General features: G+C 32.0%; 1 protein-coding gene across 6 annotated transcripts in view; it reads left to right on the top strand.

Annotated features, from left to right (window-relative positions):
• Positions 1-23,866, top strand: part of Polr3C (RNA polymerase III subunit C) — a 175,306-nt gene that overhangs the window by 58,315 nt on the left and 93,125 nt on the right. For 5 of the 6 annotated variants that reach the window (XM_085817901.1, XM_085817903.1, XM_085817907.1 and 2 more), the window contains one exon: positions 10,980-11,151. The exons of the other annotated variant lie outside the window; for it this stretch is intronic. In XM_085817901.1, the coding sequence (XP_085674027.1) occupies positions 11,002-11,151 (150 nt within the window). In that variant the 5' untranslated portion in view covers positions 10,980-11,001. The remainder of the gene's footprint in view (positions 1-10,979; positions 11,152-23,866) is intronic. 6 annotated transcript variants of the gene reach the window in all.

The following is a 23,866-nucleotide window of genomic DNA, read 5'->3' as shown; positions in this document are numbered from 1 at the left end:
ACAAACCTCTTCTCGCGATGAACCGTCTAAATGCAAGCAAAAATTTTTCTGTGGAAAGGTCAGCCGTAAGTTCTAAATGCGTGGCTCTAGTTACAGCACAGGTAAACAGTAAAACGTATGTCTTAGATAATTCTTTTCCACCTTTGACGTACAGTGGACCCGCGTAATCTATTCCGGAGTTCTCAAATGGAAAGGTTTCTCGGCATCTGTCTGGTGGGAGAGGTGCCATATCTTGCATGACAGTTTTAGTTCGAAATATCTTGTAGACATTGCAATTGTACAGGACACTTTTAATTTTTCGACGAGCCTTCAGCAACCAAAATTTGTCTGATTTAAGGTATCTGCTATTCCTCCGTGCCCTACCACCTGATGACTGTGAAAAATAATTAGATCAGTCAAGTGATCTTTGTCGGGCAACACGATTGGATGTGCTTGTTTGTAATCCAAATTTGAATTTTCTAATCGTCCACCAACACGAATTACACCACTTTCATCTACAAATGGATTGAGGGACCTGAGTTTTGATTCTAAACTTAATTCATCGTTGTTCTTCAATGCCCGTATTTCATTTGTAAAATTTCACTCCTGAACACGTTTGATCCAATAAGTTTCTGCCATTTCCAATTCGGTAACCTGCAAACATCCTGATAATTTCGAGGTATTTTTAATATTGTTGATGAACCTTAAGCACCACGCAGTAATTCGATTAAATTCTGTGTAAATTGCTGTAATTTTGGGTTTTAAATAAATCTTCGGAAGGTTCGGTAACGCATGCATTTACGAAAACTTCCTTTGTTTTTCTTAGTTCCTTGTTGGAATCTTCAATGTTCTTTGTGGAACATAAATTCGGTTTTGGCCAGTGTTCCATTTCTTCTTTCAACCACGTGGGCCCTTCCCACCATATGCTATTCTGCTTCAGATGTTTGACATTTTCACTTCTAGTTAGTAAATCAGCTGGATTATGTTCACCAGGCGTATATCTCCAGTTCAAGACATCTGAATTCTTCTGTATTTCCTTCACTCTGTTCTGAACGAATGGCTTCCACCTTTTCACATCACTTCTAATCCAATGTAACGTTATACTAGAATCGGTCCACATATATACAATTAAATCAATGTCCCGAAGTTTCGTTTGAATGTAATTTGACAAGCGCGAGCCTATCAAAGCACCCATCAATTCCAATCTGGGAAGTGATAATTTTTTCAAAGGTGCTATTCGTGATTTTGATGTAATGAAACTTGTATGAATGACTCCATTTTTCGAATAACGAAAATACGGAACAGCCCCATAGGCCTTCTGACTCGCATCTGTGAAACAGTGTAACTGTAAACCATCCTTTATGTCCCTTTTCCCAGCACCTGCAAACTGATGTCTTGGTATTTCCAAACTAGAAATATGAGCTAATTCATCACACCAGCTTTGCCAATTCTTTCTGAGATTTTCTGGTATTTCAGTGTCCCATGCTATCTTTTGTTCCCATAAATCTTGCAATAAAATCCTACCTCGAATAGTGTATGGATTTAAAAACCCCAGGGGATCAAAGAAACGTCCTACAAATCTCAAGATTTCCCTTTTAGTGTGTATGTTATCTATTCTTTTGGCATCTTGTACCAACTCTTCAATTTCTATCAAAAATGTATCATTTCACCTATTCCATATGTATCCCAATACTTTAGAACAAGTCGAATCGTGTGAAAAATCTTCTTCATTCCATACCCTTTGTAAATTTGTTTCATTCGTTTTCCACTTCCGCATGTTAAATCCAACTTCTTTCAGTATGCGTTTAATATGTTCCGATTCCTCGAATGCTTCTGATTCTTCATCTGCTCCAGCGATTAAATCGTCAACATACATATTTTCAGTTAGCATGGAAAATACGTTCGGATACTGTAACTTGTATTTGTCAACATGTACATTAAGAGTTGCTTTGAGAAGAAACGGACTAGATGTTGCTCCAAAAATTACCATTGTCATACGAAGAGCCTTTGTTTTGGTTCCATTTAATTCACCATCGTTCCATAGAAACTTGACTGCGTTTCCATCTTCATCAGCAAGAGAAATCTGCAAGAATGCTTGTTCGATGTCAGCTGTAAATGCAATTCGATTTTGACGGAACTTAAGGAGCAATTCCAGTATGTCTGGACACATCTTAGGGCCTGAATGTAAACAGTCATTTAATGACAAACAATTCTCCGCATGTGACGAAGCGTCAAAAACCACACGGAGTTTTGTAGTTTCCTTGTTTTCTCTTATAACGGCTTGATGCGGCATAAAATACGTTTTTGGTCCAATTTCAATGTTAGTCTCTTCGGCGATTCCTTCTTTTAAATACCTATCAATTACTTCGCGATATCTGTCATAGAACTGTTGATTGTTCTGAAATCTACGACTTAAACTCTTAAATTTAATTTTAGCAATCTCCAGATTATCTCCTAGCTCATTTGAATTATGATTCCAAGGAAGGTGCACAATATAACGATTGTTTTCAAATTTCACAGATCTTTTGAAATTATCGAAAACTAAATTATTTTCTAATTCGAGTTCCTTATCCGAATCATAATTTATCCCCATAGAATCGAGCTCCCAGAGATTCTTCAGCAAACTAGACAGTGATTCGTTCTGTGTATCTTTATTATTATAAACCACAACCTTCATCGTATTCACATTAGTTTGTGAAATTCCGTAAGCTTTTTCGCTTTCACTAATGGTCCAACCCAATTTTGTTTCAACCGCTACTAAGGAACTTTGAACCTTACCCATAACTATCTTTAAATAAAAATCCGCTCCTATCAACAAAGAAATTTTCGGCGGTTTATTCCCTGGTCCCCATTCATCGGAAAGTTGTATGCCCTGTTTTTTAATAAGATTAACTATTTCATTTCTAGGGGAATGAATATGGGATCCATTAATGGCAGGAATAATTAAAGCTTCTATTTTGATTTCATATCGATTCTTCGAATTACGCAAAATGAGCCTGGTTTTTTTAACATTCCGCGCTTCAGACGTCGTGCAGCCGAAAGAGAATATTTTTATTTTTTCTTCTCCAATAACGGGAAGTTTTAATTTCTTACACATGTCCTCTAATAAATATTCGCTGCGATCCTAAATCAAACAACAAGCGAACGCTTTGCTGGTGCCAATTGCCTGTGTTTATAATTTCAGCTCGTGCTGTCAGAAGAAATGAGTTATTTGCTGTTGTGCAATCGGAAACAGAAGAGACTACTGCCCTTTGAACGGGACTCTTGTCTGATGCATTCGTTTCATCAGAGTGTATCAATGTATGATGTCGCCGATCGCAAATACTACAAGTTAGTTTCGATTTGCACATCCTCGCTAAATGGTATCCTTTGAGGCACCTGAAACAAAATCCCCTTCGCCTTAACGCTTCCCTTTTTTCTGGCACAGTTTTTTGACATGATTCTGACATGTGATTTTCAGAACAGAATAAACAGCTATTAGATAGTGATGTGTTTAACGCTGCCGCTGAAGGAATTCTACCCTTATTATAATCCTGATTTCTTTCGCTGTCTCGAAAACGTTCTCCAAACTGCCGCTTATTTTCCAAATGGGATTTCTTTTCAGTGACTTCAGAATCTGTTGGCTTAATTAAAAATCCTGTACGTTCTCGACTTTCTATTTCTTTTCTTAGAAAATGGATCAAATTCGTAATTTTTGTCTGATTATCATCTTCATATTTCCTATTAAATTCTAGTGCTAAATCATTCGGAATCACCTTTATTAATATTGGATATAATAAGGTACTGTACGAATCCGGTAAAATATTACACGATTCTAATCCTCTAATTTGTACTTCACAACGATCATATAATTTTCGAAGTGCTGTCACATCGCCAGACCTTTTAACCGGAGTCAGAGTTAATAAATTGTTCATATGGGTATCTATTATTAGTTCTTTGCGTCCGAAGCGATCTTTTAATATTTTCACAGCCTTCTCGTAATTCTCTGCTATTAATTTCAACCCTTGTATTGCAGTTTCTGCATCGGAAGTAAGAATTGACTTTAAATAGTTAAATTTATCCACGGCATGTAGACTTTCGTTTTCGTGTACAGCTGTCTCAAATCGTGCCCAAAACCGGGCCAACTGCACACGTCCTTTCCCGAAAATGTTTCCAGTGCCAATTTGGGGAGTTTAATTTTGTTCTGCGATTCAGTGACATTTCCATATGAAGTAGAATTAGCGCTATGTGGATTAGTATCTAAATATCTTTTCGCGCGTAATTTCCAAATAATAATTTTACTTTTATACTCTTCTCTAGACATTATTTCATCTTCTAAATTTGCTACATCAATTAAAGTTTCAATACCATTATCCGCTAAGATTAGTTCTTCTTCTTTACTAATTAACTGAGCAACCGTTTCTTCAATTACATTTTTATCCCCCTCATTAGCAATTTCTGTTTCTATTTTATTTATTAGCCTCGTAACTACTGCTCTTATAGCAGATCGTTTCTTTTTTAATTTTTCTAAATCCATGTTTTTGCTTAAGCAAAATCTATTAAATTTCAGTTCAAATTCAACCCTATGGCGCCACAATATTATTATTTTATAATCTTTATCTTACTTCTAACTAATTAATCAAGGTAAAACAAAACTGCTTACCTTGTTCCAATGGGTTCGGCCAGGGCCGATGGGCTGAAATTCCTCTGTATTGTGCATCTGCAAAATCTTGAGAGAGATAATCCATAAATGATAAACTTTCTTAACACAGACATATTTAATGAAGACGCAAACGGTTACAGGATATTTACATAATGAAAAGGTTTAAATGTTCACACGACGCAGCGTGCGACTTCTCAGTCCCGAGTTCTCGTGATCTCTAGCGAGAGTTGATAGTTCGAGATGACATCACTCAGCCATCGGATCTCAGCAAGAATTGAGTTGCAACACATTTAACCTGAAAAAAAAAACTTAACTAAACTCAGTGGCATAACAACCCTAGTGGGCCAATGCCTGCAGTGCCCCGAAATCTGCTATCTTGACCGTGGGCCCTATGGTGCATAAGCGTATGTCCTGAACAAGTTTTCAGCTTGTCGCAGGACCCCAGTATATAGTCCCCAAGCGAACTTGGTACTCGTTTCATCGACCTAAGGGATGAAAGGCTAAGGATCCTTGCCCAGCCTGGGGATCGAACCCCGAAGCTGTGGTGCTGCTGCACGATGCGCTAGCCACTGCTCCACCGGGCTTCTTACCAGTGATATATATTAGAAAAATTACTACTCTTGTATGCGCCCTCAGGTTGCCAAATGCGGCGATATGTGTTATGCGCTTGTATTTCATGCGATGAGTGTTCTGCGATGGTTTTGGGGGCGATGTTGGTTTCTCTGGCAACTCTTTTTATGTGGAAACTTGGATTTGCTACTTGGTTCATGTGGTGTATGCTAATTGACTTATGACATGTTGGCAAAATTTTAGTAGCATGCCTGGTACAACTATTTTTTTGGGTGGCTGGAAATTCTGCAAGTATTTAAAAGAAGAAAATTTTGAATATTTATGAAAGATGATATCAGTTTTGTGGATAGTGAGTCTGGCTGTCATATAAATAGGATAGAGATTACGTGGCGCCATATTAAAGCTATATTGCCTACTTATAATCGGATATGCGATTTTGTGTTTTATTTGGTGGTTTATATATTTTTCCATCTTTTTTCTGAAACACGAGAAGATGCTTTTAACAAAGTTTTGGTGATGTTTGAAAATGGTATTTCTGCTGTTCGAAGAAGCATTCATTCATGGAGTGCATTTTATTTTATTCATGTTCTTATTTCATAGAATGTTATGTTCATTGTTTTTTTAGTATGAATATCTGTCATTATTGTTGTTTTTTTTTAATTGTTTGAAATTTAGTTTATTTTGTTGATTAGTGCACAATGCCTAGATTGTGCAATTCGTAGATGTTTTTTTAAGTTTAAACAGAACGCTGTGTACTGTCTGTCTACGGTAAGAACAGCTCCCGCCACGGTGTCTGGCGAGTGGCGGTCGCTATAGCAACAGGGCTAGTATATTTCAAATAGGGACGAACCAAGGGTTGCTTTATTGTTATTTTGTTTTTGGCGACTGTTGGCTTAAGGGAAGTTTATCATTCGTCTTCTCGGCTTCATTCCAGCTGCACGCATCTTTTCTTAAGCCTTATATTATTTACTATTAGCTCTTTTTATTCTCGTTGTTATATCTTTTGTGCTAGCATTTGCTCAAATTCGCTTCTATTTAGCTTGATTTTTGTAGTGCTTTGTTAATCGCCAATTTTTTAAAATGCCCTTCCAGTTTAAGAAAGGTCAACCTTTAAAGTCTCAGTCACGTCAAATCGTGTATAGTGTCGCAGAATTTTGCGCTTCTGAAGCTTCGGCAAACTCTTTAGTTGTTCCTCTTCCTTAAGTTTTGAAGAGCAAAGTATCAACAATGGGTGAAAATAAACTTCTGAATACACTTGGAAAGAAATGTAAAAGCCCTGCTAATCATAAGTGTGAAATTGACGATTTTGACAAATGCGTTCTACGGCAGACAATACAAGACTTTTACATCAAAGAAAAGAAAGGGCCATCTGTGCGGAAATTACTGTCTGTCTTGAGGCAAAAAATAGACTTCCCATGGCAAAAAGACTCTTTGTGCAAAGTTTTGTGTTCAATGAATTTTCGTTGGAAAGAAAAAAAAAAAAAAAAATTCTTATCGAAAGACCTCACATTGTATTTTGGAGGAACAATTATTTACGCGAAATGAGAAAAGTCAGAGCAAATGAACGCCACATCGTTTACATCGATGAAACATGGATTGACAGCAATTTAACTTTTAAGAAATGTTGGCAACATGATACGGTTTTAAGAAATGTTGGCAACATAATACTGTTTCGCACAGCCAGTTTCCCTTAGCAAGCCCTCCATGAAGGCATCCCTCCTCTTAGGCATTTAACCCTGGAGGCTTTCCGTAATCATATAAACCAACCCAAACCACTGGTAATTAAGGAAAAAGCAGTTTTGATTTTAATTCACCTTCGCTTCCTTCCGCCATTAAATTAACCAGCTTTTGGTTTAGTTTAAAGGTATGAGAAAAGAAGAAATGTTCGCAAAAAGTATTTATTGAGAGCATGGGTATGTAAAAAAACGCTTTTACTTTCAAGATGATTCTATATACATTTAATGATGAAATTTTTAGTCATTATTAAAGCACAAGCAATAAATTAACAGAAAATTTTGAAATAAAAACATAGCAGAACGTCATTTAAAGACTGAAGAAATTGCTTTGAATGTTCACGGTAGATCAGCTAGAGGGGAGAACTATAAAAATTAAATTTATTTTATATTTATGAAGTGCGTCTATACTATATAAAGAGAATGGGGCAATCAAGTAGATTTCTAAGATGTCATCTATGATTTTGCAAGCAAACAAATAAACAAAAAAGAAGCAAAATAATAGCATGATTATTTTAAATGTCGAAATTAAAATTTTTCTTCAAAAATAAACACGGATTTTTAAATTTATTTCCCTACAAGTTTATTTTTACTCATTGTACATCTAGAGGGATGGCAAATTCAGCGACTTGTACCTCACACGGCAAAATCAAAGACCGTTTCTTGACTGCAAAAGCTTTATCTACGCCATCGAATTTCATTTTCGGAAATTGGATGTCGGGGTCGACGCAAAGGGTCAACAAGCATTTTACTTGAAACTAAAACAAAATGTGAATATCGCCAAATCATCTTTAAATGCGCCAAGGTGGCAAACTCAGAAGTAAGTCTTCAAGGCACCCCTACGAAAAATGGGTTAGGGCTCGTTTCTACGGCAACAGACAGCTGCAGACAAACTGGCGAGAGCTGTTCTTACCATAGACAGACAGTATATGGTATTCTTTGAAATATATTATTGTTATGTTAATTTACTTAAGCTAGGTGTGCATAGTTAGTAGATTCCTTTGCTGCATGAATTGTGAAATTCTGTGATGATTTTTTAAGTTAAAACATATTGCTGTATACATGAATTTTTGTCAAATGTTTTTGGTTAGAAACTTTACGTTTTTGCTATCTAAATTTTTTGTTTTTGCTTCGGATTTTTAGGTTGAATTGTGTGTTCAAAATGAGGTTTTTGCATGTGCGAAAACCACATTTTTGGAGACATTTTAGGCTTAAAGTTCGAAATGTAGACAAAACATTTAGATAGTAATATAACACCGTGGAGTTTGTCGCCAAGCGAGGGCATATATAAGAGTAGTTCCAAAAATGTTTTTTTGTTGATATTTTTGGGGGTGCAGAACGGATTAATTGGATTTCCATTGTTTTCAGTGGAGAATTTAATTTCTAGATACGAGAAATTTGCTATGCGTGCTCAATGCTGGAATGAATTAAACTCGAATCTCGAGGTTCCACTGTATGAGTTTTTCACATTGTGTACAGGTTTTCTTCTGCAAAGAACCTGTTTGCAACAGTGCCTTTATTGTCACCAAGCTTGCCAGTAGTAATTGTTTTAGCGATATATGGTTAAGTTTTGAAATAAAACATTATATAAAGCATATATATGTTAAATATAGTGTTTTGAACATGGTTTTTAGAGTATTGCTTGGTATTGAGCATACGTACTGACAGTCTACAAGAAGAACAGCTCTCGTCACAGTGTCTGGTGGATGGTGGTTGTTATAGCAACAGGGCTAGTATATTTCAAATAGGGCAAGCCAAGGGTTGCTTTATTGTTATTTTGTTTTTGGCGACTGTTGGCTGAGCGAAAAAGAGTTTATTACTCGTCTTCAAGACACCACTATGGAAAATGGGTCAAGACATGTTTCTACGGCAACAGACAGCTGCAGACGAACTGGCAAAAGCTTTTCTTATGATAGACAGACTGTAAGTTACATTTAGCTAAAAATTAACTATATTTAATGTAAGTAAGTTCTAGCTTTTTGAACATAATAATTAATACAGCTAAATTCAGTTAGCAGAAAACCAGGATATTAAGCATATGCAGTAAAAAATTAGCTAATTAAATTTGATATTTAATACAGTTAAATTCAGATTGATAGAAAAGCATGATATTAAGTATATGTAAATAAAGATTAGCATTAAAAGGTAAAGTAAATACTAGTACTAAAGTTACTAGGGTAAATAGACCATCGAGACCTTACTATGACTGTAAAAAATATTCATACGCCAAAATGAATAAACAAGTAATGTTATTTGCTTAAAACCTATTAATCAAATTAACAAGAACTAATCAAAAATGGTCATTCATATATTATTTTAACTTTCTAAAATTAAAAGAGGGTTTCATAGAGAAACTCGAAATTTCCCAAAACTGCCATTAGAAAGAGATTTTTTCTTGATTTCAAAACCAAAATAACTCTGCTATTTTATACCTCTGTGTATGTATGTAAGATGCATATGCATATAGTTCTTAAAGATGTTACAAAAATATTTTAAACCTTACATAGATGGTCTTGGCAGTCTAAGAATTAATACTAATAACAAAAGCTATGTATTCATTGTTTTAGGGTTGCTCTATATAAATTAACTGAAACTTATTCAGCCCTAAGACCTACAAATGAGTTATCACTCTGTCTGGGAAACTACAATAGAAGTTTTTAAACAATATTTTATAAAAAGCTTTAAATAGAATAAATGCATAACTTATGCTTACAAATTAAAACTCTGCCACTTGCAGATATTGCATAAAAGAAAGTTGAATTCACAATTAACGTGATTTGTATTAGGAAGCTGTATTACCAATGGCCTAACTAAATGTTGGTTCAAATTCTACAATTGAGATTTAACTTTGGTTAACAAAATGACTAATGCTGGATAACTAAGAAAACAAAGGTGAATGAGAGAGTACTGCTACTGTAAAAGCCGTTGCCAGTGCTCTAAAACTGAAACTTTCTGAAACTCCACCTTAAATACCCTTAACTCATTTACATTGTTGTGAGAACTGATGAAGTAAAAAGCATTAAAAAATAAATCAACATAAACTGTTGTCTACAATGCAATTTTTTTTTTTTTTTTGAACATAAATTTTTAAATGTATTAATTTAGCTCTGTTGCTAAAAACATGTGGAACTACTCTTATACATGCCCTTGGTTGGTGACAAATTTCTCTTCAAACATTTCTCTACAGCGCCATATTACTATCTAAATTTTTTGTCTACATTTCAAACTTTAAGCCTAAAATGTCTGCACGGTTTCTACACGTGCAAAAACCAAGTTTTTAACTCACAATTTATGTGAAAAATCCGAAACAAAAACAAAAATTTAGATAGCAAAAATGTAAAGTTTCTAACCAAACATATTTGACAAGAATCCATGTGCACAGCGATCTGTTAACATAACAACAATATATTTCAAACAATACCATGTACACAGCGTTCTGTTTTCACTTAAAAAAACATCAGCGAATATCACAATCTAGGCATCGCGCACAGCCTCGGCATTGCTCTCAAATCAACAAAATAAATAACAAATAATTCAAAAAACAGCAATAGCGACAGAAATTCATAGCAAAAAAACAATGAACATAACATTGTACAAAAGTCCAGCATATATTCGTGCCACAATTTTGCTATATCATACGTCTTTCTGCGATTCAAAATTAAAAAGATAACGATAAAAACTTCCTCCAAAGTTCACTTGTTACACGAAAACCGGGATCCAAACCTTAAACTTCACTGACAGCCACATACTTTACCTGCACCCATTTGCCTACAAACCCACACAAATAAAACCACTCCAGCAAAATAAAGTTTCAACATCTAAAGGGGTGCCATACAAACAACATCACACCAAAAACCATCGCACAACACACAATCGTGCCAGGAACCAGCACAGAAAACTTATCACCACATGTGGCGATGCCATACATCTAAGGGCATATATAAGAGTAGTACCAAACATGTTTATAAATTCTTTTAAGTATTATTAAACTTTATTTTTTTTATATATATGTTTTCATAAACATGATTAATATTTTTAATGGTATTGTTTTTCAGTTTATAACATATGTGAATCAAGATGTCAGAAATTCTAACATCTTTGTGCTCAGTTCTGCTGAGAGAATATTTTGGTGAAATAGTTCAGAAAGTTGGGACTTACTTGATGAAACAAGTTTCAGCATGTCCTCTTTTTTTAATAGTTAATGGAGTTAGCTTACCTTCTGCTAAAGTATGTAATATTGTTTTATTTACTTTTCAGTGTTTTATTTTGATTATACCAATACATTGTCATTAAAAAAGAATGCCGTTAAAATTTTGAGAAATCTCTTACAGCAAGCCCTTCCTAAAATGACTGATTATAACTAGTATTTCTAAGAATATAATTAACTGTTGTGATCATGTATAATCCTCACTTTCATTCAAGGCAAGGGCTGTTTTGTTTGTTTTCATAATACTGAATGATGTATAATTTTTGCATAAAAGTCTTATCACATACAAAAGGGGTAACAAAATAATTATGTATGTTTTTAAAGTAGTAAAATTCTGGTTATATTATGTTGTTGAACATGATTAATCCTTCTGTTTAAATAGATGATTGTATTGTAAATGTGTATCTGTTCTGTAATGTAATACTTCTTATCTTTTAAATACATTTTTAAGCTGATAAAAAATACCTCAGCAAATGTTAGAGCTATTATTTAGGTGTGCAGAATTAATTTGAGTGTGTTTAAAAAATTAGAAATTAAAAAGAATTTTAAATTTTGCAGATTTGTTTGAAATTTGATAAATGCATCAAAATCCTATAAAATCTTATTATAACTACAAGTATAACCACATAAACCTCTTCCCCCTTCCTTCAGCTGATTTTTTTTTCTTTCTTTTTTTAATATTTGAAGTACTTGAGCAGTGGTCTCATATTCAAATTGTATGTGGGCTGAATGTATAATCTAAAAGCTGCTGGCAGGCCTTTTTTTTTTTTTTTTTTTTTTTTTTTAAGGTCCATAGGGGCTTTGTCCTTGAGAGACTATTTTCATTTTGGAATTTTGTGTCAAATCACTGAATGTCCGTTTCACTTTTCAAACTGTTGTTGCCAAATGTTATTGCCCTGTATTATATTTGAAGAAATTAAATAATGAAGAAACTGCATAAATGTATGTATGTTTCTCGCATTGTGATAAAACAACGGTACCTAGAGCCATCAAATTTTGAATGACGTAATTCTAGTGCAAATATGGGCATCTGGAAGCGAAGCCCAAATTTGAAATTTAGCATTTGTTTTTATTATTGATTTCATGTTTTGTAAAACTTTAACGAATTAACAAACTCAAGATTTCAAAGCGAGCAATGGAAATGTTGTACAGAAAAAACACTTTTATCTCCATCGTGTGAGACTGTGTATGGGAAATTCTAAAGATATGCAAATTTAAAATTATTTTGCGATATTGCTCTTGAACTGAATTTTATGGTTTTAGTGCGAAGAACATGGTATTTAACAAATAAAGGTAACATACAAATTGTTAATTAAACGCTCCTTTGGACATAATTTAAAATCTGAAACCTTTCAAATTTTCTTCTTCTTTTTCGTCTTTCTTTCTTTCTTTCTTTCTTTTTTTTTTTTTTTTTTTTTCTAAATTCATCTAACCATACCACAGAAAATTAGTTGTCACTCGTTGGCAACTAATTTTTTGCCAACTTAACAGATGAAAAACAGTAGCCATTTAAAAAAAATGGTGTTATGCTGAAAATTACGTGAAGCAGCAATGAATTAACAAAATTAAAAATGCAAGAAACATGCATTAATGAAACACTCAAAATTACATAAAACAAACATCCATAATGAAACACTCAAAATTTCATAAAACAGTAACAAATTAACTAAATAAAAAATGAAACAAACATCCATAATAAAACACTTAATTTTCTGTCGTCTTGATTTTCTATCTATATGCACGAGGATGTGTTTTAACTTTAAAAAAAAAAAGAAAACTGCAGAATTCTCGGCATCGCAGAGCAGCTTGGCATTACTTTCCACATCCACCGGCTTTAGCTTAAAAAAAAAAAAAAAAAACAGAATTGCAATCATTTTGAGAAAACTATTATCACAATCACCTAAGATCAGTTCCTAAAGTACTTTCGAGCTGCAAGATTTCTGTAATAATGTAATATCAGGGATAAATAATGCTGGCAAATGCATTGCATTCAAACACTCTGCTGCTAATTTTTAACAATATGTTTCTGTACCGGTTGGATCATTTGTACAGCTTCATGGGATTGCATAATGGGTACATTTTCGTAAAATTCTGGGTTGCGTACATCAGCAACATAACACTTCAACCAGTGATTCTTGTCACAGTTAGGCAGATAATGCAACAGTACCAAAGTTTTTTTAAACGAACTAAATTTTAAATTTCATTTACTAAATATTTAAGCAGTAATTAAAATGCTGCAAAGGGAAATATTCAAATCTATGTTAATTTAAATGTATTGACAGCTAAATATCAAATTTTCAGATTAACATTTATTTCAAATAATTCTAATATATTGAATAAACCCCTAAATGATATACTTTAAAAATAATAAAAACCTTAAAAGTTTAAAAGAATTGAGGATAAATAATGACAGCCTATTCTTTAGCTCTTGTTTATAAATTTTTTGATCCTATTCTGTTATTGGAGTTAAGATTCAAAAGTGTATATGTGCATATACGTGTGTATACACATACATACATACATATGTACACTGCTAAAAAAAAAGGGACAGTTCTATATCTCCCGTTCTACTGGGCCGATTGACAAAATTCAAATTGCGTTCTTCATATCTTGAAAGCGCGACTTAGGATATATATTAGATTTATATATAGCACTATTCTAACATAGGTATTTTGACACAAAATCGGACTTTTTCAGAAATAACATACCATTTTTTTTTTACATATTTCGATTCTACAACTCAAATTACGCCTAAATATGAAATTTTGTAAAATTTGGAGCGAAATTTACAGAGAAATTCCCAAATTTATGTTGGCACTTTTTTTTCAGTTTGCGCTAAGAATAGTTAGTTCACTTGGCGAACTTGTTAATATATCGCAACCTAGTTTCCTTTCCCGTGAGAGGAAAAAAGTCTCACCGTCATTCCTTTTTTCCAAATAATATTCTTTATATTATATTTTTAATTATAACTTATTATTTTAAGTAATTTTTCCTTTTTCGAATTTCATTTTAATTGCTTAAGTTGCACGTTTTTTTTTTTTTTTTTTTTTTTCGAATAACTGTTTTAAAAATTTCTATTTACCTATTCGAACTGCGTAAATAAAGGTGCAGCGTTTATTTTTTTTTCAAATAGTTTTCTTTATATATATATTTTTTGTCATAGTTATTATTTTAGTTAATTTTTAAGTTCTTATACTTTTATTTTAATTGTTTGTCTTGCATTGTCTCTTCGGATAATTGTTTTAAAATTTTCTATTTATTCCTTCGAACTGAGCATTTTAAATATATTTATTAATATCAATTTTCCAGAATTTGATTTTATTTATTTGAATTGCGTTTCTTTCGGAAGAATACTTTGTAACCCAGACTACGATGCCTTTGAAAACTGCATACTATATTGAAAGAGAAAATACAGTAAAGCACAGTTTTACACGCCTTTCAATGTTCCGTTCAGAAAAGATATATATAAATAAGAGAGATGTATAACCGACATTTGAACTTAGGATGACTTGCATACACTGCTTTAAACAGTTTTATCATTGTGCCCATTGCTTTACACAATTTTATCCTACATTTGGTTTCTTAAAATGTTATTTATATTTTAGTCAAATATTTTATTTTTGAAATCGCAAGAATAAATATCATAAGATTAAAATGTTTTAAATTTAAAAAAATGCAAATACTAAATTTTACGAAAAAAATTATTTTTTCTTCTCTTTTTCTTTAAGCATTCTGAAAGTATATTAAAAAGTATCCAACTTTTCGAAACATTTTGGTATTTCTGAAAATCATTTTAAATAAAGTTATCACCTTCCATTTCATAAAGGCCCACAAACGGTCGTGCGGTAAAGTCGCTGAACACTGGGTTCGAATCTCGGTAAACGGGCTGGTTGCATGGGTGTTTTCGTGGATTTTCTGATGTGTACCGTGTATGACAGCTGGTTTCCCTTAGAAAGTTCTTCACGAAGTATTTCGTCAGAGCCTTTATCAGTCTTTAGAGGCTAAACATTTTGAAGGTATGAGATGAAAGGAAAGACTGGTTTCATCAAAAGGTTTTGGTTTATTTAATTATGACAAAGCACACTAGGGCTATCTGCCTAAGGGGAGGGATGCCTTCATGGAGGACTTTCTAAGGGAAACTGGCTCGCATACACGTTACACATGGGGAAAACCACGAAAACGCCCATGCAGCCAGCCCGTTCGCGGGATTCGAACCTCGGACCGAACTACCAGTGTTCAGCGACTTTACCGCTCGACCGCTGTTCATCAGGAGGAGAAAAAAACGCCTTTAGGTGACATCCACATACAATACTGGATAAACTCCTGAATCTTCAAATAATTCGACTGAGAAAATCACGGAATTCTCCATTTATGATACAATATGATGTTCTATAATGTAATTTAAATCTATGCAACCCTATAGTCTAAAACCAGTCGCCCTTCACTTTAATCTGCAATGATATCGTTTTTGTCTTTTCTGTGAACACAAGCTCAATTGATGGTATTTGCTGGTGTACACGTCCAAGTGTTTTCTCTTTGAACACCTAAATTCTTTGAAGTATCCTGAAAGTATATTCAAAAGCGTCCAACTTTTTAAAACATCTTGGTATGTCTGACAGCCAAATTTCCCTGCAAATGTTTGCTTACTTTTCTCCCTAATTTTCGTAGTTCTTTCTACAGTTATTTTCAGTGCTCACACAAGAAAATTAAGATTTTTCGATTGCTAGACTTCCATAAATTTTGCATTCTTGTCAATTTTTTAAAAGGTCAGTTACATGAATTGCGTTTCAGCTGAAGACAACGTTTCATTTTCTAGTCATTTTAACTATAAATAAAGTTTAAAGCGAAGTCCAAAGGATAAATATTTTATTTAAAAGATTTTTGCTAAATGACAAAGAAATAAAACAATCCAGCAGGGTTTATTCTGTACCACCGAGTGACCCGATTCTTATATCGGCTGAAACAATCTAAATCATATTAAAGATCATGTTTTTTTATACAATCTATAAGAAAGAAAAATTAGCTTTTCGAGAGAAAAATTAGCTTCTTAAAACATTCTTTCTAAGAGGATTAATATAAAAGATTATATTTATATATATATATTTAAAGCTGGGACTTAAACCAAACTGTCAATCTTTTAAAGCTTAATTTACATGGTGGTTATAATTAAAGTTTCAATTTGAAATGGTCATAAAAGAAAAACTACCGGACCAAATGTTATCAAACTTAGGAATCGTGTAAAGGAGGTTATGGGAATTTATTTTCCGTGGAAAAGAAGAGTTCTAAAACTCACCACCAGGGAAAACATGGCACTGTATACAATATTGTTAAATGAAATAAGACATGAAAACATCTGTTTAAAATGGGTTTAATATTTTTCAAAACGTGTTACAAAGCATGTTCAATGTAGCGTCCTGCATTTTCCGAAAGGAAGTTAAATCCTGTTACTGCATTTCAACAGCAGCTCTTAGCATATCAGAAGGAATGTAACGGACATGTCAGTATATCACATTTTTCGTTTCTGCCAAATTGTTTAGATTATCACCATAAACAGGGCTTTTGAGATAACCCCATAGCCAACTGGTGGGGCCCAGCCCTGCATAAAATTCCTAGTATCTAAAATGCCACGTTAGTGCAGTTTATGTATCACGAAACATTTTAACATTGACTCTAAGCGAGGTGCAATCACAGTGAACCAGCTGTCGACTTCTCTTCAGAGAAAAATGGTTCAGTTATGAAACCAGACGGTGTGGAATTACTGCTATGCAATCGAATGCAGTAGGAGAATGCAATGGAACTAGGTAGATAACATGAGGGATTTCTTTGGCACAAATCGATTAAAAGTGTTCTGAATCTTCATGTTTTAGGGCTGAATTCAGGCTTCAAAAATTACAAATTAGCGATCTGTAAGAAAATGATTTCCAGATTGTATGCACTTGTGCGAGTGATTTGCGATCTCACATTTTCTAATCGCTAATTCGTGGTTTTCATGGATGAATTTCTCACTTAAACGGACCGCGCACTCGACTTTTATCGAATTTAATGCTTTTAAATGGTAATTTGCCTACTTCAAACTTTCTTAAGGGTATACAACATATTAAACCCATGTAACAAAAGGTTAAGTTAGATTCCGACCCATATTTCGTTTAACAATATTGTATACAGCGCCATTTTCCCCCTGGTAAGGTTTCGAACTTTTGCAGAAAATAAATTCCCATGACCTCCTTTACACGATTACCAAATTTGATAATATTTGATCCAGTAGTTTTTCTTTTATGACCGTTTCAATGTGGAACTTTAATTATAACCACCCTGTATAGTATTAAATTTTACTTTGAAGCTATGCGTTATATGTATACCATGCGTAAGATTTTCGCTTTTATGGGAAAAATAAAGAATCGAAGCAAATATACATAGGATAATGGACCAAAACTGAAAAAATTTTCCCTCCCTCCAAATATAAAATATTGAAGCTTCTACCTTGAATTTACTGGATTATCGAAATATTCAATTTGACTTATTTTCTAAGTCCTAGTTCCGACAACAATTCCGTCAAAAATTCCGAATTACTGAAGCTGAAGTAAAAGGTTTAGTATATATTCACTGTATGTTAATAAAGTAATCAGAGTGTAATAAAAATAGATTATAGAATTTATGCTGATGCAACTTTTTGTCTGAATGCATAACATGTAATGGAAGAGAAAGCTTGAAGAGATCTGTTTTTGACATGCATCTAAAAGTAGATGGTCCACCAGTGGCCGAGCGGTAAACACGCTGAACACTGGTAGTTCGGTAACGAGGTTCGAATTCCGCGAACGGGCTGGCTGCATGGGCGTTTTCATGATTTTCCCATTGCGTAGCATGTATACGAGTCAGTTCCCTTAGAAAGTGCTCCACGAAGGCATCCCTCCCTTTAGGCAGATAGCCCTTGTGTGCTTTGCCGTAATTGAATAATCCAATCCAATTCAATCCTAAAAGTAGATTGTCTCTTCAATGTCAAAAAACTTTCCTTTGAGAGGCAACTTTAGGTTTTGGGAAAGAAAAAAAATCACAAGAAGACAAATTTGAAGAACATGCAGTACGGTTGAGTACACATATTTATTTTCGGAACACGAGCGTTTCTCCGACTGGTTATTGAATAATGAAGAGATGCATTGCCATGCAATGCAAAGTACGTTTTCTTTTCTTTCTTTCTTTCTTTCTTTTTTTTTTTTTTTTTTTTTTTTTTTTTTTTAATATGTTTTCTGACTGAAAACGTAAGATTAAAAGTCATCTGCTTAATTCACAGCCATTTACAAGTCATCTACTCGGGTAGTTGCAGAATCATTTTTATCCTGAGCTGGTAAGACAAACCCAATATCACTGGATTTAAACACTTCTTTAATCTTTCAAGAACATTCCTTTTTTAGCTCATATTCCAAGAATATTAAGTGAATACAATTATTGCAAAAGAAATTGAATATTCATTTGCACTACGGCTTGGTAGTTTACTAACGAGTTAACAAAACTTTGTGTCTAAGAATACAACAATATTTTAAATATTTACAAATAAAATATTAAATTGGAGATTTCATTGGAGCCTCACCAGTTGCCTAGCATTTGAAAATTGTTAAATACTAATTGTTTGTTGCGAAGTCTAACCCAGGCTGCATGGTTGGTTTTCGTAGTTTCCTAGGTTCTCTTTACAAAGATTTCTATGAAAGCAACTTAATCAATAGCTCCCATGTTCTTTCTACGTTCAAATAACCAACTAACCTAGTTTAAGTGCGATTTCCAAGTGACGTTTCTAGCAAAACCCGAATACTCATTAAAAATCATGTAGCTTGCCAATCGGGAGTAACATGAAAGCTACGGCGCCAATAATTGAATTTCTGTACGGTACGCTGTTTCTAATTTAGATGGTCATTCCTTAATTAAATATAATTGATTTGTAACTTCTACTAGGGCTGACGTTAAGAATTGAAGTGCAAATAAATAATATCGTGTGCAATCTTGATTAATATAAAATTAAAAATATTTGCATTCAGACAGAAAGTTTTTTGAAATATTTGCAATTACTTTAGAAGAAGGATTTATTAATAACCGTAATAAGTACTTATTATATTACTGATGATTAGGATTCAGTTCTTGACAATTACATTCTAAATTAGAATTTTAAGAATTATTAGAATTTTAAATTAGAATAATGAAAATACGCTACACACAAAAATACATTTTAGGATAAAAAATGAGTTGATTTTTTATGTTTTAAAACTTCTTGAATTCATTTAATAAACATCGTATCCTCATTGTTAATTGAATCCAGAATGTTGGGTGTCGTTTATATAATTATTCTTACTAGTTCACATAATCTGCTGACTTATCCAGCGTTTAAGTAGCTGCAGATCATTTCTACATAACCATTGAACTTCCATTAATTCAGTCTCTAGAGGGTTGTATGTTTATATCATAATTTGACTTTTATAAAAATGATTATTCTAAATCTTATGTTTCTATAAAAATATACTGTGCTTTAAAAATATGGATGATAGTATCAGCTGCTCTTTCAGCCACTTCAAAAGCATCAGTTTGTTTAGAAATAAATTGTGTAATTAATGTCATAAAATTCAAAGAAACATCAAATGAAAATTCTCAGTTTTAGACAATTTGATTTAAACGAAGTAAAGTAGCAGACGATAAAACGCCAAAGGTAAAAATTTACTCTTATTAAAAAAAAAAAAAAAAAAGATAGAGAGAAATTAAACAAAATATTTAAATATTTATTACGCATCATTGAAGTAAAAAATTCCATATAATTAATTCTTCGTAAAATTTTACTTAAAATTTAAGGTTAAAAATAGCTGTGGCAATTCAGTGTAAAAAAAATCCATAGACCACATTTGGCATTATTATCGCTCAAAAAAAAAAAAAGATGCCAAATTTCAAAACGTGAAAATATGTAAATTTGTGTATATCTTAGAAAATTTTGAATAAAAAAGTCTAATTTTTTGCAGATATGCTTAAAAATACACGTACTTTAAGATGGTGGTAAAAATTTTATAGGTTAATATTCAAAATTTTTTTCAAAAAATTTATAAAAATTATTTAAAAATAGAAATTTAAAAAATAAAACACAAAAAATGGGTAAATTTTATTTGGAATGAACCTAAATTTCGAAATGTGAGAGAAAAAATCAAAAAAATTTGAATAATAAAAATAATGAAAATACGCTACACACAAAAATACATTTTAGGATAAAAAATGAGTTGATTTTTTATGTTTTAAAACTTCTTGAATTCATTTAATAAACATCGTATCCTCATTGTTAATTGAATCCAGAATGTTGGGTGTCGTTTATATAATTATTCTTACTAGTTCACATAATCTGCTGACTTATCCAGCGTTTAAGTAGCTGCAGATCATTTCTACATAACCATTGAACTTCCATTAATTCAGTCTCTAGAGGGTTGTATGTTTATATCATAATTTGACTTTTATAAAAATGATTATTCTAAATCTTATGTTTCTATAAAAATATACTGTGCTTTAAAAATATGGATGATAGTATCAGCTGCTCTTTCAGCCACTTCAAAAGCATCAGTTTGTTTAGAAATAAATTGTGTAATTAATGTCATAAAATTCAAAGAAACATCAAATGAAAATTCTCAGTTTTAGACAATTTGATTTAAACGAAGTAAAGTAGCAGACGATAAAACGCCAAAGGTAAAAATTTACTCTTATTAAAAAAAAAAAAAAAAAAGATAGAGAGAAATTAAACAAAATATTTAAATATTTATTACGCATCATTGAAGTAAAAAATTCCATATAATTAATTCTTCGTAAAATTTTACTTAAAATTTAAGGTTAAAAATAGCTGTGGCAATTCAGTGTAAAAAAAATCCATAGACCACATTTGGCATTATTATCGCTCAAAAAAAAAAAAAAGATGCCAAATTTCAAAACGTGAAAATATGTAAATTTGTGTATATCTTAGAAAATTTTGAATAAAAAAGTCTAATTTTTTGCAGATATGCTTAAAAATACACGTACTTATTTAAGATGGTGGTAAAAATTTTATAGGTTAATATTCAAAATTTTTTTCAAAAAATTTATAAAAATTATTTAAAAATAGAAATTTAAAAAATAAAACACAAAAAATGGGTAAATTTTATTTGAAATGAACCTAAATTTCGAAATGTGAGAGAAAAAATCAAAAAAGTTTAATCAAAAAAGAGATATTAATTAATATTTGCCAAATTCAATGAACATTGAGGAGCTAAAATTTTGAAAGCTATTATTTTAAAAACTGCTCGTACGATTTTTACAAAATGTGGTATTCTGGCATAATTTGAGTCGTAGAATCGAAATATGGAAAAAAATTGGTATGTTATTCCAGAAAAAGTCCGATTTTGTGTTAAAATACCTATGTTAGAATAGTGCTATATATAAATCTAATATATATCCTAAGTTGCGCTTTCGAGACATGAAAAACACAGTTTGAATTTTGTCAATCGGCCCGGTAGAGCAGGAGATATAGCACTGACCTTCTTTTTTTTTTTTTTTTTTTTTTTTTTTTTTTTTTTTTGAGCAGTGTACATATATACATGCATATATGAACACATACATCCATATATATATGCATACATACATACATTTCTGAATTCTGTCTTGATAAGAAAAGAGTACCAATTTTTTTATGCATACAGAAAAAGATACATATTTTTGTATGTAAGTAATTAAACTTCTATATTTCTTACTACAACACCTCATAGTATTTCAATATTGATAAAATTTCTAACCTTGGAGAAAAATTACTAGAAAGTGTTTTCATCATGAATGTTGATGCTTATTGATTAATCTGATTCTTTTTTTTGGGGGGGAGGCAGGATTTATTAATTTTTAGCTATGGGAAAAAAATTTCTCATGTAAATATACTCCCAAATAAATAATTATTTTTATTGTAAAATTTGTAACTTTAGCTTTTGAAAAATATTAAAAAATGGGTACTTTTCTGTTATCAGGACCAGATTCATTCAGATCCACATACATATATGTATGTAAAATGTAAACTTTTCCTCCAGTATCTGCATTGCTGTAAACTTTTACCCAATCATTATCCAGAACTAAAATAATTTCATGCTTATAAATAGTACTGTAACTAACTACGCATCCTCTTTTGCCATTTTGCCTTCCTGCTGGCAATGTGCTCTCCATTATTTGAGATGTAAATGCATATCTAAAATTGTGGGGCATGTGTAGTACCAACAGTGTTTTATCAATTAAGAAGATATGTGCTAAGACATTTGTCATTCAAAAATAAATTATGCTTATATGCCAAGCTGGATGTACATCTTCCAAAACTCCATTCACTATGGTCCAATTTCCAGTCACCTGTATAGTAGTTTTTCGTGTGAATTATTTTAATTTTTTCCTAAAACTACAATTATATGCATGTAATGTGCACACACACATATTTACAATATATACATACATGCATGCATACGTACATTTCTGAGTCCAGTCCCGATAACAGAAAAGTACCAAATAATTTCAGGGGCCATATGCGACCTGCAGGCTGCTAGTTTGAGATCATTGCACTAGAGTTTGAAAAAATATTATGACTTACCTTGTAATTCAAGCTATATTAGGGTTGTAAATATAACTGGTATTCATGTACTTTAGAATTGTCAACCTTCCTGATGAAACCAGGAGGATCTTGAAGGCTGTCTGCGTATAGAACACTTTTGCTTCCAACTTTAGTATTTCTTCTGTTGTCAATAGTAAAATTTATACTCATCACTTTTGAGTTCAGTGAAGATAGTACGAGATTCAATAATCCACTTGCTTTTGATAGGTATTTTCTAATCTAAAAGCCTCTGGTGAAGTACACCATTAAAATATTAAAAGCTATTTGAAGTTTCACATTTTAAACTCAAGAGAGCACCATCTTCTAGTCTCCTGATCTCTTGATTTTAAATTAATTTGAATTCAGGTAATCTCTTTCGAATATAATTCTAGAAGAGTTAATTGCTTATCAAGTCAAAGGAAAATTTAATGCTACTTTGTAATCAAAGTAAATGTAGGAAATGAAAAAAATGAAAAGAAGTGCTATGAGGAAAATTTTGATGACAGATTTTTTTAAAAAGACGTCTAAAACAATTACTATCACATTTTAATGAAACTTAAGTAATGCAAATTCAGATTTTCCTATAACTTTAATCAGAAATAATCTGATTAATTTTAAGTATTTTTCTGATTAACTTTGATTTAATTTGAACAGTTTTTAATCAATTAGAGATTTATAGAGAATTTTATAAACACTTGATTAATATTAAATAGGGAAGTATTGCGTTTAATTTTGCTTTAGATTTCTAAATGAGACATTATAAAGTTTACCCGTAATATTATCTGCATATTAATTATTAATTTTATTTTCATCATGTTTAAAAGCACTTTGATAAGTAAAAATTTTTCGTATATTCAGGTTTTCATTAGTATAAAAAAAGAAAATTACAGAATCAAACAAACTTAACAAAAACATAAATTAATGTTTACTTCATTATTTTAAATTGTAAGTTAATATATTAAATAAAAATCTTGTTTAAACGTCTGAATTTTTTTGAAGATTTTACAGGGTTTGTACAGTCTTTAAAAGTCCTAAGATTTTTTGGAATCGATTTTTGGTCCTTGAAAGTTCTTAATTTTGGCCAAAATCAGCAGAAGGTCCTTAATTTTTATCATCTGAAATTTCTGTCT

The sequence above is a fragment of the Stegodyphus dumicola genome, chromosome 1, assembly GCF_044657685.1.
Source record: "Stegodyphus dumicola isolate Sdum_Otavi_A_Nest chromosome 1, ASM4465768v1".
In the NCBI taxonomy this organism is placed as follows: domain Eukaryota; kingdom Metazoa; phylum Arthropoda; class Arachnida; order Araneae; family Eresidae; genus Stegodyphus; species Stegodyphus dumicola.
Note: the sequence above shows the minus strand (reverse complement) of the source record. Positions and strands in the feature narration are given on the sequence as shown.